We start from the raw sequence: 18,001 nt of genomic DNA, 5'->3' as shown, positions 1-18,001 counted from the left end.
AGTTGATTAGTACTAAAGGGACAACTGGCACTCCCACTGATGAGCTGCTTGTAGTGGTGTTGCACGTTGCTACACTGGTGATGGGGCAGTAAAGATCTCGGACGGAGCTGTCTATTGTACTTGAGGACCTCTATTAGTTTGGACTCAAAAACTGTATATATGTGATATCAGCTTTAGACATTAAAATCTGCTATTTACAATTTGTATAAATGAACCAAAATAAAAAAAAATTAAGTATACACTTACACATTGCATATCTAAAGTCTGACAGCTCTTCTGGCATTCTGCCCCCTTTGTGCCTGCTGTCTTGTTTGTGCAGTCAAAGTAAACTTTAGGAGATGCGCACGCTATAACATACATCAAAATATTATATTAGCTTATTATAAAAAAAATGTATGTATAAAACTTGGAATTGAACATATGTTTAAATGACATTTTTAGCTGTGGAATCTCAATATCTACTATTACAGATTAAAAGAAGTCCTGTATACATATTGCCAAATAATAGCTATGGGGCTCTCCGATGATGTCACAAGGGTGGCGCTTATCAGCCATCCAAGATGGTAACTCCCATACGCAGTACTGTTAGGTTAACTGACCCAATCACTGCCAAGACCAACCGCGGTAGTTACCATTACCATTTCATTCTGTAGTAAGAATTCATTAATTGCTTTATAATACGAAGTATATTAAGAGATAAATATACAGTCTAATGACCTCTCTTATATCCACACACAAATAATCCTCAGTTTTTTTACTTTTTTCTAGGAAACAAACTCTGCATACACACCTGTTATCTCTGTTTTTCCAATGCAGTCTAATCTTCCAGAGGAGCAGGTGCTGAAAAATAACAGGCAAAACATGAACATCTAACAAGTACTTTTTAAAAACCTACAAACTTTAATGTTCAGGTTTTTACGCAAAAGTACACCAGGTCGGACGTGGTGTATTGATGTAAATTCAGTGTTAACATGGTGTAAACACAGTGTTTATAACGCAATGTAAATTCAATGAAAACACAATGGCCCACATTTACTAAAGCCCCTGCAGCAGATTTTTGTAAATTCTTTTTAGTGCAAACTGCTTGTGCATGTATTTAAGAAGTGTCCGAGACACATTTGTGTCGCAGCTGCACTATACCCAACATGACACAAAATTCTGCACTAAAAGGGGCGTTTTGGTGCACAGCAACACATTTATCATTCAGTGTCCAACAGTATTTTGTCGCACATCCTATGTTAAAACTGCACCAAAAACAAGTTGTAGCACTCTGTTGGAGCAGTGCAGAGATTCATGAAGATTCATGAAGAAAGTGCACCACAAATCCTGAATCTGGCGCACCCTGCAAACTACACTGGCAAACTGCACCTACTATTAGGTAAAGTCCATGGACATGTGTGGTGCTGTTTCTGTAAAAATACGAATACTTTAAATTAAAAATGGTGTATGAGTTTGTTAACGTTTCACCCAAAGATGTCATTTTGATAAACATAGAAGAGATCAAGTTTACTTTATATACATACACTATGGGGGACATGTATCACACTTCTGGCTTGCCCTTTTCTTTAATTTGTGACTTTTTTTGCGCCTAAAATCGTCTCCCTTCAAAGTTCGCTTTTGTCTGGTTTTCTGCAGTGTTCCCTGAGTTATCACCTGAGTCCAGATGTAAAAGTTGCAACTCGCAGATTTTGGCACAACTCTGCAGCTGATCCTGACCAGGTATAGAAATTAGCTTAGTACCTATTTGCGAGTTCTTGCAACTTTTGTTTTTTAAAAATCAAGATTTAATAAAGACCAGACACCACATGTATCAATAACTAGTAAAATACATGTGACTAGCAGAAAAGCCAAGAAACAGACCATCAAAGCCAGAGATTTAAGATACAGGTTCCCCATCGATTTCCCTGTATAGACACTGATGTTTAATGTAGACTATATTAGTGCAATGGATGCCTTTTACATCCTATTACAATTATTAAAGAGGGTTCTTACCATATAGCGCCATTATCATGGACCACTTCTCCAGGTGGCACTGCTGTGCCTTTGTAGTAGCAAGAACAGGCTGATGGGAGCACACATCTACCATTGTCATCCAGGTAGGTACCATTCTGACAAATGCAGCCATCAACCGGGACAAAGGAGATGTCACAGGTAATGTCATGGCTACTGAGAGAGCGGCAGGTGGGCTGGCAAGTGCTTATGGAGTAACTGTAGCTCAAAGATGCAGGACAGGATGACATATATGAACCTGGAATATAAATGTAGATGTTACCATCAAATATTCCAATTCATATCACAAAAACAGTCTAATATTTTCTTTTTATGAACATTAATATATTGTTTCACACTTTATGGGAAAGCTGTCTTGCTAAATGTTACTACAAATAGACGGGTGTGTAAGCACCACAAAGCAATGGGATCATTAAGATTACATACATGCACATGAGCCCCTTTTTGGGCTACGTGCTAGCCATTGGTTCAATGCTACCACACATGCTTTTCAATTGGCTCACAGACCTGGTGACGGGTTGAGCAATGAAGTCAACCACTCCCTACCTCAGAATGCCCCTTCCTTGGGATTAACATTATTCAACAAACTTTAGGATTGATGGCTAGTGATATCCCTGGAGGCAGGACGGTCAATCCCAGTGAGGGGGCGATCTTAGAATATTTTACTTACTGCAGACATTTTGACGCCATCCTTGCAGAATGATTCCCTTCATAGCGCAAGCGTGCACATAGGAGGACAGGGCGGCGCACATGCACTCCTCGCTCTTAGCACAGTTGCAGGAGTCAAACATACAGTTCTAGAGAAATAATGATATCAATTAGAAAGATTTGAAGACATAGAACCCGGTGACTTCCTTTATTATATGCTACTGTCCCAAGTAATGTGTTTTAGTACTACTGGATTTTGTTTAGTGTTTGCTTATTGATTCTAGATGATCTGCACTGCTACACCCTGAAATGAGTCATGTTGATCAGACATTACTAGGTTAAAGGGCATCTACCACCAGGATGAAGTACTGTATGGAAGTGAGCCTAAGGAGCTCCAGGCTCCTTGGGTGTTAATGGAGCCTGGAGCCCCTCAGGCTCATTTGCATACAATCTTTCATCCTGGTGGTAGATTTCCTTTAAGCAACACTGGTTTTCTCCACACTGCAAGGACTCGGGAGATGTCTTAATTAAGACTCCCTTAATTTTAGATTCCCTTAATTGACATTATATACTATTCATTTAATACATTTATACATTTTCATGTTTTTTAAACCAGTTAACTTGATTGTAACTTATGATATATTATATTTACCTGAGTGTAAACATCGGGATTCACTTTAGAATGACATTCGGCAAAGGGCCCTGCAGTATCAGTTAGCATGGAGCACCAATGTTTAGCATACAGTTCTGGGGAGGAAAATATAGTACGTAGTATTAATATAGTGATAATCTATAGATTAATTTATCTTCCTTTGTTCTTGCACAATAATATATTAAAAGCTAATCTATATTTTTATTTTACATAAATAAATATGGAAAAATGTCTTTCAAAAACTTTTCTATTATTCTTAAAAAATATTTTTGAATTTGTCCAAGAAATAGGTTTTATTTCACCTTCTATAACTACACCGTTAGCTCTCAGCCGTATTCTTTGACGTGTGGGACATGAGCATCTTACCGTTCTCAACGCTGAGGGCACATGGATTCTCAAAGCTGTTTGAAATAGTGGGGCAGTCTGCTTGGGTCATCCAGGTGTTGGCAAAGGAAGACCCAGTTCCCTCAATCACACCACTAAGGACTTTGAAGTCGTCAGATTGCATGTTGTTGAAGTTGCCGCAAAGTCCTGTGAATCAAGAAAACTGTATTTTTAGGGGTATGATCTGGGGGTGGCTGTGAATAGGGGCTTTTTAATTTGTGTTTGTGATTGGGGGCCTGTGATGGGGTCTGAGTTTTGGTACCATTTCTCCCACCAAATTGATTCCTTCTTTTATTACCCCCCCATTATGTACACAAGTAATGTACTTATTCATTAATAAGATTCCATTGTCTTTGTGAAACGGATTTGATATTAAATGGGTAATTACCACAAACTTCATTTTGATAATATGGATCCAAATTGATGTAGAGCTGCATAGTGGGCACCAGCTGGATCTGTAGCTGTAACCCAAATGTGGTCTGTACAATGATGAAGAATGATGAAGGCTTGAAGATTGTAACACTAGCTGTGGATCAAGGAAGACATAGATTTTTGTCAGTTGTTATTATACATGTATTCATACTATGGGTAATTCTGTGTTAGAATGGCATCCAAACTATAATATCTGTACAGAGACATCGACTGAAAATATGTGGCACTGCAATAAATCTTCTTCTCTTTTACTAAACTTAATTAATATAATATGGTAGACACAGAACCTGCAGATCTCAGAATTTTCAAATATAGAATGGTGAAATAAAGCTCAAAAAACTGATATGTAAAGGGTTTTCCTAACTTGCTGATCGGTGGGGGTCTCCGATTGCACCCCGAGGCGACCGGAGCAGCCAGTTGCATATGTGCAGGCTGCCCTGTTCATCTCTATGGAGCTGACTGAGATTTGCAAACTCAATATTCTTAAATATAATAAATAAATTCATTAATAAATACAATATTGGATTTTATGATAATTGCCTTCCACATTAAAGAATTGTCACAACAATAAATCAAAGAAATATGAAGAGGCTGTCATGGTATAGACATACTCTTTGGCAATGGCTGTACCACTTTATCTCTGCTCTATTTCACTCAATGGGTAGACATAAGGCCACCAGTAAAAATTCCCATGCAGAGCTGACAGCCGCCAGTGTGCATTACAGAAGTCCAACATTGAATGCAAATCCTGATTTATAAGCCACTAACATACCTGATGAGACTGGCAACTGGGTGTAGAGTGAATTCACATAGACACTACCGCAAGGCTTCACATAGATCAGCTGTCAAAGCAAAATATCCTGTTAATTCCAACATTTGACTAGTCAATGATGATTTGACATATGTTTGTGTAGCTGAAACTTACATCTTTCCCATCATTTAAGATGAGGGTCACACTCCTTAGGCAGGTTTCAGTGCTGGTCAGACCACATTTACGAAGTTCTCCCAAAACGCTGAACGTGGTGTTATAACATGTCTAGTGGGAGAGAAAGAATTAAAGACACGAAGTTGGAGAACTGGAGGAAATAAACAGGTAATGAAAGTTGCTTTAATGTTCATTATATTAAGTCATTGTGGGTACTGCAGACCCATTTTGAGCTTTGACACTTTACTCTGGGTTATGTGAACCTGCAGAAGATAAAAGGATGCGCATCATTGATGTTTAGCTGTGAGAAGGAATGGGAGCGAAGCAATGAAGAAGGATGATCAGGATGATCTCTGACACGCAGGGTCCAATTTTATCCCCGGGATTGGCTAATTTTAGAAGTAGACTCAACAGGAGGACAGGAAAAAAATCTAGCAATGACAGCACCGATGGTAATTTGGCTAGGTACGGTATTTATGGTAATCATTATTTGTGTTCACGTTACTTTCCAAGTGAATTAACAAGATCATAGCGCCATGGCATCCCAATGGTTTGTAAATTGACATAATGCTTTGGTTACATTAGGATGGACTGTAGTCATGGGACAACATTGTATCCCATGGCTAATCTAAAAGGGGTCAAAAAGAATAGATAAAGTCCATCAAGAATGATTTCCTGGGAAAATATATTGGGGGGATATACTATGCCTTCCCCGCCAGTTTTCTGCCAGAGAAGGCATCTAAATCTCCCCATCCCTGTCGGTTCAGAGCGTTTTTAAGTCTGCGCACCACTTTGGGTGTGTCAGGTCAGGGCTGGAACACCCCAGAGACTATAGCTGAAATCTCCTCCAGATCAGACTGCAGCGTCTTACTAGTTCCGGGCAGCGGAGCGCCAATGGGAGGAAATTTAATGCTGACATTATGCCAGGGTTAATAAATTCCCTCCATTGAGTATTGCAGTTAAGCCAGAATTCTGCTATAATGTGATTCACTACAAAAAGGAAGTGGTCCTCAGGATGTAAAACAACCAATTATGTCATGGGGAAAGCACTGAATAAGGGGTCAAGGGGAGCCTCTCCTCCAAATACTGGGTCAGCTATGGAGCAGGAGCCATATTAAAACACCAAACAACTATAAGTTGTTGATACCATAGATGGATAGAAGACACATCCTAATATAGAAATTCAGAAATAAAACTATTGAGGCATGATCTTTTTATTTCTGGGTAATCATATTCTGCAAAAACCTATAAAACCCACTTTCAAGCAATAAATTGATAGTCTCCTACTGACCTTTGATAGAACATAGCTGCAGTCTCCGTGGAATGTGTAACGTGTAAGATCAAAGGAGGTGATGTGAGATCCTCCCTCGATTGAGCAGGATCCTGGACAAGCCTTTTCTAAGCAGCTCCATTTGCCAGCTGAACAAGTGCTGATGAAAAAAGGACATTGTTTATACATTAGCAAACCCGTAAACTTAATGTCCCACTTTGGTGACGCTTTCATTTTAAGCTTTAAAAATCAAAATTTCATGGTTGCTAAGGTTGATAAAAGACATAGGTCAGTCTAGTCCAACCTATGATTCTTACAGTGTCGTTCCAGAGGATTGCAAATAACACCCTACAATAGTGATATCACTGGGAATAACTTTCTTCAGACCCCAAATATGGCAATGAGAATAACTCTGTATCCACATCCACTAAATGTTATGTTCCCATAACAAGTGATGGGCGGATTCAAATCGCAATGTTCAGTCAGAAGTCCGGGATCAGTTCACCCCCCTCCCACCACGGTAACACCTGTGCTGGCACCGATCGCATGGGTTATCCTTTACATGCCCCGTTTGAAGACGCCCTTTGAGGGGAACAATGATCCCATGCCATTTTCTAGAGGATTGTAGCTTCCTGTGACATCCCAGGTAGATTTAAAGAATAACACCCATGTGTTCCCAGTGGGTGAGGAGACCCACTTAAGAGACTTTTGGTCCACCAGACCCAAATACAAATGTATCCACTCATCACTACCCATAACCATTTGATATCTTTGCTCTCCAGAAAGGCATCCAGGCCCCTATTGAACATGTACAAATTACCAGCAATCACAACATCCTGTAGTGAACAGTAGAGGGAGCTTAGACTAACTAACTGCAATCTATGTTATTATTGTGTTGAATATATGTCAGGGTTCTGTAAACTCCCTCTAATGGTGGGTGTAGGATGCCAGAATGGCATTTTTTAATGTGGTTATTCCATTTTAATCCTGTATTATGATGATCTATCCAAAGCATAGGCTATCAATATTTCAGAGTTTTTCAATACTTGGCACAGCTCCCCAAAAAGAACAGAAACTTCAGTTTCCCGATTTTCAGTTTCCCAATTGGGCATCACTAAACTGATAGTATATTTAACTGATTAATATAGAAAAATGAACATTAAATTACATTTAAAATAAATGTATTACATATAAAATAAATAACAATAAATAAATAATAAAATGTAATTCCAAAAATCAACATTCACTTTGAACATGACTTCCACAATAAATTAATCAGATTTAAAAATATTTTTACAACTTCGATAGAATTGAACTAGTGTGAGGATTTTTGATCTGCTGGTATCCTTCTTCCCTATTCCCATTTTAAGATATAACTATTTGAAGAATTGAAGAGATTGTGGGGCCACAAGAACCTGAATTGTACATGTATCTGATGTCTTGTCCATCTTTGGTTTCCTAACAATTATACTATAAAGCTGTTTTATTACTCTTTCTGAATATTATTCTACATTCCTGCTATATGTGATGCCACTTGGCACATTTGCGCATCCTGTGACATCCAGTAAACCAGATCTTCACTTTAAACATGGAATCAAACCTTTGTCTATAGTTCCACAAAAAAGATCCAATGAGATCAATGTCATAAAAAACCTAAAAGTGCCTTACCATGTGTGACACTGGGCGGAGTATCCGGTACCAGGGGTATATACCTGTCCATTATAAGTACAGGAACACTGCTGTACAGGAACACATCCAGAGTTGTTGATGTCATCAAAGACAGTTCCTGCATGAGAAAAGTAATATAGATATTTGGATTCTCAATCCCATCTTTTATCTTCTTAAGACTAGGTAATAATTGAATAATTTCCCATTTAAACTGAATGACTTGGACCCAAACCACAATCTATGGATCGAAGAGATCCCAGAGGCGAAAGGGCTTTTTTACTATGAGAACTGTCAATCTGTGGAATAGCCTGCCTCAGGTGCTGGGGACAGCAGAGAGCTTCAAGAAGAGTCTAGATGCCTTTTTACACCCAAATAATATTGATGGTTATATTATATAGAATTGTTTCCCCTAAATCCCTTCCTCATCCAATCCCTTCCCTTCCTTGGTTGATTTTGATGGACAAGTGTCTTTTTTCAACCATATGATAGTACGGCCCATTAATAATCAAATAAAGTCTAACATGGCAGGAAAATTTAAAGAGTGATTGACCTTGGTGGTGAACTCCTAAACATCAAACATGGACTTACCTGCAGGGCAGAAGCATCCATCTATGCAATGGCTGTCACAAACTAATGAGCGCTCAGGATTGGTACAAGTATTAGGACAGGCGCTGCCACATTCCATATATGTCATGTTGTAATTACATGACAATGCTGTGAAAAGAAAGACATATTAATGTGTATAGTGTATAGAACCTCACCAATGACAATCTAACCTCCATCTGCGTACCATGCCATAGCTCATAGAATCACATTTTATCAGCTATCTATGAGATAATTGATCTTGTGATTGAGAAGGGTTCTTCAGTGATCAACACTTGTAACCTTAATTGTATGTAGGTGAAAAGTTGTAATTTTGGTACAACCATTTCAACTTAAGGCAGAAGTGCCATCAAGTGCATATAGCTTGTGATACCCAGGCACATCATGAAAAAAGCCTTCTTATAGTCGTATGCAATGGATACAATATAATATACACATCCACAATATTGTAGCCTTTTATTTTATTCTTAAGTAGTAATGATATAAAAGCTGCTAATAACTCTAGTGCGCCATGATTATACAATGGGTATGACTAGTACATCTGATCTAGAGTAGGACATTTTGGCACTTACGACAAAGTTGAGAAGTTCTCCAGTTCTCTGGAACTCCTCCAGCATGAGTACATTGACGGGAATACTCAGTAAAGGTGTTACATAAGCAGAATCCTATGGCATCTTCTCCACATCTACACAGATCTTGGACACAGGCATCAATGTACTGAGCTGGATTCACCAAAGTGTTACATTGTGAAAAGGCTGAACCTGTCAAGACCACCTCACATATTTTCTTCTGTTGAGAAAAATACAGGTATGATAGGAGAATTACATGTACACAATACAGATTCAATACACAGCTACAGGTAGTCATCCACACTACAACCATTAGGTAGTAACACATGACATATATACTTTATAACTTTATCTACCACAAGGATGAAGGATTGTAAACCAAGCACACTGACATACTGGTGTGCCCCCTCTGACAGGATCTGCTCTTGTTTAAGCTTCTTATGCCCTGGTTTTTACAAAAGAAAAAGCCTTTTAAAAGTAGGCAAATGAGCTTGAGGGTCTCCAAGCTCCATGGGTGCTAATAATAATAATTTGCATAATTTTTAAGGGTTTTTTTTCAGAAAAACAAGAGTATAGGAAGCCAGAAGAGCAGATCCTGCCAGAGGGGGCACACACCAGCATGTCAGTGTGCTTGGTTTACAACCAATCATCCTCGTGGTAGATCTCCTTTAACTTGTCATCTGGCATCATACATGAGGGAATTTGTTAAGCTTGATGGAGAGATATGAAAGGACACATCTATATAATTCTAGTCCAAAAAGGGCCATATAAATTATGACAGGGGCACTTCCATTTTTATATAACTTTTTATACTTTTTTATACTTCCATTTATTCTAGTCTGAGCTTTCACAGAAAAAGAGAGAATTCTAGAAAGGACATTTCATACTATACCCAAGGGGCTTGGTAGTGTAACGAAGTAAAATCTGGTGATAGTTTCACTATAATACATAATTAATAATAATACAGACAGTCCCTGGGTTACAGGCAGGATCGATTGTTTAGGTTTGCACTTAGTTTTAATTTCTATGTCTTATAATTGTATCTCCAGACAATTTTTTTTTTTTGCTCCAGTGACAATTTGATTTTCAAAATTTTTTGCTGTAATGGGACCAAGAATTATCAATAAAGCTTCATTACAGACACCTTACAGCTGAGCATTGCAGCCTGGGACAAAAGTAATAGCATCCAGAGAGCTTCACCAGAGGTCACAGTGGGCAGAGGGGTCCGTCTGTAACTATGGGTCGTCTGTAAGTCAGGTTTGCTTTATTAAGGGAAAAAGTTGTGGTGTTGGTCTGTGTAACCTACTGTTCTCCAGAGTAACATGTATTGCTTCAGGGTCTATTATTGTATCAAAGTTTGGGCCTACTGAAAGATTTTCTGGTGTTCAGGTAAGTCCAACAAAGGTCACCATATTAGATTTATACATTTTGAAACCAGTTCCCACCAAATTATTTAGTCTCTTAGGTACATAACTATAACAGTATTCACTAGCTGCCAGATTTATTGAAGAGATTTCTACAATTGGGGTTTATAGAGAAGTGGAGGGATTTTTACAAGTAAAATTCAGCAACAGAAATGGCGTAAAGAAATCTGCTGTGGGTGAAGGTAGTCTATTAATTACAATTAAAGTGACCCAACATTTGTTATTAATATTCTTCAACATATTTACCCCACTATGCTGGCAGCTGGCACTATGCTGGCTTTTTTAATTTATTTTTTCTTGGGCTATAATATCCCCTGTAAAGCTAACCTATCACCAGCAGAGGGCAGACGATTAACTGACAAAATCGCAAGGAGTAGAGCCACTCCATATCCAACCCCTATGTACTACCCTGTTTTTAGGGAAGTCCTCTTTAGTTTTGCTGACTTACCGTGTCCGTGCAGTTGTTCAGAGCAATTTCAGTCACATCCTGACAAGATTCCCGTGGTCCATTCAGCTTCTGCATATTTCCATACTGATTTGTAGTCACTTGAACATCTGCAAAGCATTATATAATAATAAGACATCTGAGAAGATTTATCAATAGAATCAGAGAATACATGATAGGAAGGGTTGGATCAAATGCAAATTTACCAAATTAATTCAAGTGGTAAATTTTATGGCACTTCAAGGCAGGTGAGGGGAAACACTAATAATCTGTCCCTAAAATATTACTTGATGCCTATACATATTAGCTGTAATAATAATAAGTCCTTAATTTATATAGAGCACACAGATTATGCAGTGCTGCACGGAGCTTGCCAGATCGGTCCCGGTCCCCAATGGAGCTCACAATATAATCAACCTACCAGTATGTTTTGGAGTGTGGGAGGAAACCAGAGGAAACCCACGCAAACACGGAGAGAACATACAAACTGTGCACTCTACTTTTAAAATGGTTGAGTAAGGTATAAAAATGCCTAAAAAATTATAAATTTGATGCATGACCATATTTAATTCCACCACACAATGTATATACCATTATCTGGGAAAAATTGTACTGCCCTGCAAATTATATCGGAAATCTGCTCCTCCTAGCTAGGAGAGGTTTAAATCCTGGTGCACAGACACAAGATGCGATAAGATAATATGCCTCTAAATCAACGGTCCTATACCCATGGCTCGCAACCCCTTTGGGGGTTTAAACGGCTATTTCGAAGAGATCACTAAAGGCCAGTGTTAAATTTGTTTTCTGAATTGTTGAATCATAAAGAACTTACTGTTGGTGATGAACTCATTATAAACAGGAATTCCATTGAAATCCCCACAAAGACCACATGTCTGGTTGGCAAATTTTGGATCCAGTTCCAACTACAAAAAAAATTAAAAGATGAAAATTAAATTGTATTGAGCTTCTCTCTGGAGAATATATGCAAGAAGCAGGTTATGGGGGTTCTCTGAAGAACCACAACGCTAACCTTTGGGGTCATATATATAGTAGAGGGAAAGTGTGTTACAAAATGCAGCTTCTCCTGGTTTCTATTGCTTTCAGTATGTCAGGAAGAATTACTTATGACAGGAAGAATAATGTGCCGTGTTGGATGTGCTATTCTTTTCATTAAATGTTACTACATTCTTGGGGGTAATCGGTTAGAAAAAGAGTCAAGCTCTTCTCTCCTGCTCTATAGAATGATCAAGGACCACCCAGAAGTGACATTTTTTAAAACAAGACTAGGTTCAGGTCTTTCTTTGACGTTCGATTAGGAGAATTTAATGCAGATCGTATCCAAAATCCCGGACCAAACAATTCTGCATGCAGGGCACCTGGATGGAGGCTCAATAGACCCTGTTATTGTCAATGGGATTGTTTGTGTTCTATTGGTTTATGTCCTTTTAAACACCAAAGGTTTCCCTAAGCTAGAATAGAGCAGAACAATGAAAGCTCCACCCAAATTTGCACATAGCTTATTGTATTTTCTTCACAATAACAAAAAAAAGTTACCAAGAGAGCATCATCTTCGTTCCACAACAGCTGGATACCTAAACGTGCTGCAACCTTAATGTACATCCCAGACCTGCCAACCTGGATTCCAGAATAGCTGTAAGGGATGTCCACCCTGTGAAAGACAGATAGGAACACATGAGTGTCCCCTATTCTCTGCTAACCATTACTTTATATTACATTACATTCCTTAAAGGAAATCTACCATCAAAATAAAGCATGGATAAATCAGGGACTTTCTACAAGAAACACTGTTGGCATATTAAAATCTTTTTTATTATTGGTCCATTTTGTAGGACAAAGCGTTTTCAACACTGAATTGGCATCTTCATCAGGTCAAATATACAACGACAATCCAATGGAGTGGAGCCGTCTGGAATGTCGGTATCCGACATCCAAACGGCTCCACTCCATTGGATTGGATTGTATATTTGACCTGATGACGCTAAATTGCTATTGAAACGCGTTGTTGGTGAAAGCGCGTCACGTCCTTTTTACCATTTGCATATACTTCCACTGGATTCTATCCAGATCAGGGTCCGGCGCTTCAACAACCCCCCCACCCCTCTTTTCTGTTGTTATCAATATTTCCCAATATGATATATGTAACTACTGTATTTTTCGGACTACAAGGCGCACCGGATTATAAGGCGCACCATCAATAAATGCCTGCTAAAACGTCTAGGTTCATATATAAGGCTCACCGGATTATAAGGATGAATGAACAGCAGGTGGCAGACCTGTGCACAGTTCAAGGCAGCTGTTGTCTGTAAGTACAGTTCTTATAAAAGGCGCACTGGACTATAAGGAGCACCTTTGATTTCTGAGAAAATCTAAGGATTTTTTGTGTGCCTTATAGTCCGAAAAATACGGTATGTGGCAATTTTTCATACACATTTTAACATGATCGAGTGAAAGAACGAGCGAATACCGGTTCACGTCTTCTATTATGTATCTACTTTGGCTCTAAAATCTCTGCCAGCCTAAAGCGTGTAAATAGCTATAACATAAGCTACATAATGAAGTGAAGATCAAATCAGGTTACTCACGGTTGTCCATTAATTGTAATTGCACCACTCTGCAGTTCTATGTAAACTCCGTCAATCTTTAGGGTGACGTGGCTGATGGTTGGCAGCTTATTTACAATGGATCGCCTCATCTGAATGTTAAAGTCCTCAAAGCTGTTCTTACAGTTTGAGGCATAGAGATAGTTGCATGTCCCAGGGAAATAGAATATATCACCATCAAAAGTCTTAAAGTAGTTATTGCCCCAGGTGCTGCAAACTTGTCCATTGTGGGCTGTAAGAGTACCTGGTGGTGGAAGGGGGCAAGTAAATAATTTTCATCTGATATTTACAATATTGTATAGTGTAATATGATGAATGAGATGCTTATAAAGACAATATTATTTTGTACAGAAAAGCAATAAATTCTTGAGATATATTTTACTGTTGTAATTCCTAATTGAATGGCTAAGGTTACTACTAATGGCTGTGTTTCTTTTTCCAGGGTTAATCGATTGGTTGACAGATGGGGGAGATGCCTTATAAACATCATTGGCCCATGGTACGAACGTTTTTGAAGTTTCAATGAGTTGTTATTCCAGTTGAAGGTTTACCAATGGCTCATAATTCTACCATGCTAAGTTGGGCTTATAATGTGATTAGTGATGAGTGAATATCTACGTCAATTTCTAGATCGGCTATGAATCTGGCAATTTTCAGGCACCAAATTGAATCTGAATATTATCTGATTCACTTTGGACAAAAATTGTATGTGAAATAGTAACAGGAGCCTATCAGATCTGATAAAATGCCAATTGATTTTAATGGACTTTGATTAATTCCATTATTGTCCGTTTACGCCATATCTGTTAGGCTTATAAACATATATAATATCCATATCTATATTATTGAACCCAGGGTCGGCACCAGGTTTCTGTCGGCCCCTGGGCGACAGAAGCTCAGTGGGCCCCTTTGCAGTAAACTCGCATGGCAGCATTAAAAATTCTGAAACTAAGACATCCTGTTCCCTAATATGAGTTATGTGGGTCTCCAGCAGGGTCACCCAAACTAATGAAAAATTTATAATAAAAGTTTCATTTATAGAACCTGCCAAAAATGTCAACTAATATTATTGTTCTTCTCCAACTTCTAAATGATGAAATGAAAAATGTTTGATTTTGTAAAACCTTACCAATAAAAATTACAGCTTGCATTCTATAAGAATAGGCAGGGTATAGGCATACTTTATATATATATATATATATATATATATATATATATATATATATATATATATATAGACATATATTTTGATGTTAGTAGGGAATTTATTTGAAAAATCCAATAAAAATTTTTGATTACATTTAAATTTGAAAAAAAAGAATTATTTAACAGGGTAATTTGATGTAAAAAAAAATAATACTAATTTAAAGTTCAGATTATCTTGTGGTAACATATATAAAATATAACTATTTGTCATTGATATAATTCTTTCATCCTACAGAACTGCTGTTTTCCTCCACTGCATTGTCATTTTATGTGCCAGAAGGCAAAAGAGGAATCAACCAGACCCAGGACAGCTTATTATAGTAAGTCTGCAACTGTGGAAATATTTTTTTAAAAAAGGGTTTTTTGGAGAGTGTTTTCATCAAAAGAATTTGGCACTTCAAACTAATTCAATGGTGAAAATTTAAAACCTAAAATAAACATTGGAATTGTATTTTTCCAATCATTTTGCATAAAAAATAATAAATCAAAAGGCTTAATAAAAGTATATCTAATGTAAGCCACAATGGTACCCTTAAATTAATTCAAGTTTTTTATATGGAGTAACTACAGCCAAAGCAGCTGCTATGGGGCCTATAGTGTCAGGGGGCCCCGGCATCCGATCTGACACACTAAAAAATAGAGAATGTGCACCATTATATACATATTATAGTGCATATTTTACAGCATAATATGTATATCATAGTGCATATTATCCACAGTACACAGCATGAATCAACAGCTCAGATAACATATGTCGGAGGAGAGAAAGTGGACAGCAGAACAATGTTATGTTTTAATACTTGGAAAACTACCTTCTGAATCAAGCATCAATAAACCAAAAACATTTAATCATAGATTGAGGCACTATGACTAAAAATGTTCTTATATTTGTAACTGACTTACGCCCTTCTAAAATCAACTTTTAAAATTATGCTAATGAGTCAGTAGGGCTCAAGGAACTTTGCCTAAACCCGTCTGTGCTGTAAATTCATAGGCTGTTACACTTTTTCCCCTACAGCACAGAGGGGCACTGGTGATGTACATTAGCATTCTTTAAGTTTATTTTAGAAGCAAGGAGGTCATGGATAACACATATAAGAATATTACCACAGTCACAGTGCCTGGATCTATGAGTCAGTGTCCCTAGTTTATCCATTTTTTATTTTTTATTTTGGCTCATGTTATCATTTTCTGATACCCCTAATTTTACACTTCTTTGTACGGAACCGGTTATGGTATAATTTTTTTCTGTGCGCCCTCTCCACATAGAGTTAACAAATGCCCACCATACATATGTTTTAAAAGGTTAATATCTCCCGCCAACCACTATTTTTAATTTCATACACGCCTTTAAATATAAAACATGTAAAACATAATCTCTCATTAGTATAGGAAGTAAATAATCAGAGCCTTGCTGCTGGGAGCATCACCAGTTATTAGAACTGGGTCACAGTCTCCCTATGGCTTCCCTTGGCTACACTTTCTATATTGGGCTGTTGGTGTAGGGTTTCGCGATGTGTCCAAGAAGCCATGAATGGAGCAATATTGTGTATTCATAATACCCACAGTAACCATACATTTATCTCTAATACCTTAGCCTCTAGATTATAAATACATGGGCCAATATCAGGGGCACAGTAACAGGTTCTTAGGTTGCATTCCCACCTAGAACTATATTTTCTTTATTTTGAGCTATCTTACTCATTCTATCAAAATCAGCAAATTATAACATTCAGAAAATAACATTTACAACAGAGTTGGTATCTTATTGTACTATACACAGCCATTTATAGTTTCTTTTTGTATATAGAGGTTTTGTTGTGTATGTAGAGGTTGGATATTGAGTGAATTCATGTTATGTACTTACTTTTCATAACTGGAGCTTGAGTTCCAATGTATGTTATTTGTGTTCCTATAGAAAAAAATCAAAATTTTCACTTGATTGGAAAAAAAAAACTATAGAAATATATTTTAAAAATTAACGTTGCCAAAGACAAGATAATTAACAATTGCAATTCATGATTAATAAATGAATAACTATGTCAGTAAACCATAATGTGACCCTTATCTAAGCTGCAAATATTGCTTTGTCAGTACAGAACGGTGTGAATCTACTGTAAGTGTTTTGTATGCCTGTTTTGTTGAATTTGCGCTGTTCAACTGAGAAAGTAGATATTTGCTCTTAGGAATAAGGTCAATAAGAGCTAGAGTACATATCTGAAATATGGGAGAATTCGTTAAAATTGTAACATTTACATAGTTTCCATATTGTTTTGGCTGCTTTTTAAGAAAACATTTTGTATAAGGTTGTTGTAAGTAATAAGAATTAATATACACACAATCAAATGCCATTTTGGGGATTATATTTGTATATTCTCTTATCCTAATAGAGGATTGAAATCCTTACCAGATTGCATTGAATAGTCAGAGGACATTGTACCTGATTAAAAAAAAAACATAAAGTATCATTCTAAAGAATTAAGCAAGTAAAACAAAAAATTTACTTTAGAGAAAGTGACGGATGGGGTAAGTACTACTTGTATTGAGGATAAAACTCACCTTGCACACTTAACTGGGTCAGCACCGTTATTAGGGTGCATGTTGCTAACCCCATACCCCTCCAAGTCCCCATTTCTGCAGAGTTCAGTGACCACTTTAGGTACTGAACTTGACTATATTCAGAGGTGGTGACACTCCTCAACACCTCGGCGCTGCCTTTTTATAGAGAAAACGTATCCCTACCTAGGTCACTTTTACATCATAGAGGATGTAAACAGCTTTGTGGGTGGACTTTTTTTTTTTTTTCGTGTGGACCAACCTGTGCACGCATGTTTCTCACCCTATGGGAGCATGGAGAATTGTGACCCAGGATGTTTGCTCTTTGGTGGATGGATGAAATTTACTTTCACAAGGAAAGTCTTGGAGGTGACAATGGATCAGTGACATTGTATTACAAATGAGCAGACTATGTTTAGTCTTTTTATGTAAAGATTCCTTTTCTTTCTATAAAACCATCTTGAAAGGAAGGATCCAGGTCATTGCCGGAGAGACTCAAGTGGCCAGTGCCATGCACATAGTATGAGTGTGAACACGTCCTTGTCACCAGTCAATGTATCCATAATTAGGAATTGTTTTAATTCTTCC

At 37.6% G+C, this 18,001-nt stretch overlaps 1 protein-coding gene across 1 annotated transcript in view; it reads right to left on the bottom strand.

Annotated features, from left to right (window-relative positions):
* LOC140070974 (uncharacterized) overlaps positions 1-17,538 on the bottom strand; it is a 50,235-nt gene extending 32,697 nt beyond the window's left edge. Inside the window, exons 1-20 of the mRNA XM_072118128.1 lie at positions 17,417-17,538; positions 17,265-17,297; positions 16,725-16,769; positions 13,634-13,895; positions 12,585-12,699; positions 11,863-11,953; positions 11,034-11,140; positions 9,165-9,381; positions 8,578-8,703; positions 7,990-8,107; positions 6,343-6,481; positions 5,052-5,162; positions 4,899-4,968; positions 4,083-4,220; positions 3,677-3,841; positions 3,311-3,405; positions 2,681-2,807; positions 1,993-2,248; positions 791-840; positions 247-347 (exon numbers count right to left, since the gene is read on the bottom strand). Coding sequence (XP_071974229.1) covers positions 247-347; positions 791-840; positions 1,993-2,248; positions 2,681-2,807; positions 3,311-3,405; positions 3,677-3,841; positions 4,083-4,220; positions 4,899-4,968; positions 5,052-5,162; positions 6,343-6,481; positions 7,990-8,107; positions 8,578-8,703; positions 9,165-9,381; positions 11,034-11,140; positions 11,863-11,953; positions 12,585-12,699; positions 13,634-13,895; positions 16,725-16,769; positions 17,265-17,297; positions 17,417-17,489 — 2,439 coding nt within the window. The 5' untranslated portion in view covers positions 17,490-17,538. The remainder of the gene's footprint in view (positions 1-246; positions 348-790; positions 841-1,992; positions 2,249-2,680; positions 2,808-3,310; positions 3,406-3,676; positions 3,842-4,082; positions 4,221-4,898; positions 4,969-5,051; positions 5,163-6,342; positions 6,482-7,989; positions 8,108-8,577; positions 8,704-9,164; positions 9,382-11,033; positions 11,141-11,862; positions 11,954-12,584; positions 12,700-13,633; positions 13,896-16,724; positions 16,770-17,264; positions 17,298-17,416) is intronic.
* Positions 17,539-18,001: the final 463 nt, after the last annotated feature.

Source organism: Engystomops pustulosus, chromosome 7 (genome assembly GCF_040894005.1).
Source record: "Engystomops pustulosus chromosome 7, aEngPut4.maternal, whole genome shotgun sequence".
Lineage (NCBI taxonomy): Eukaryota > Metazoa > Chordata > Amphibia > Anura > Leptodactylidae > Engystomops > Engystomops pustulosus.
Note: the sequence above shows the minus strand (reverse complement) of the source record. Positions and strands in the feature narration are given on the sequence as shown.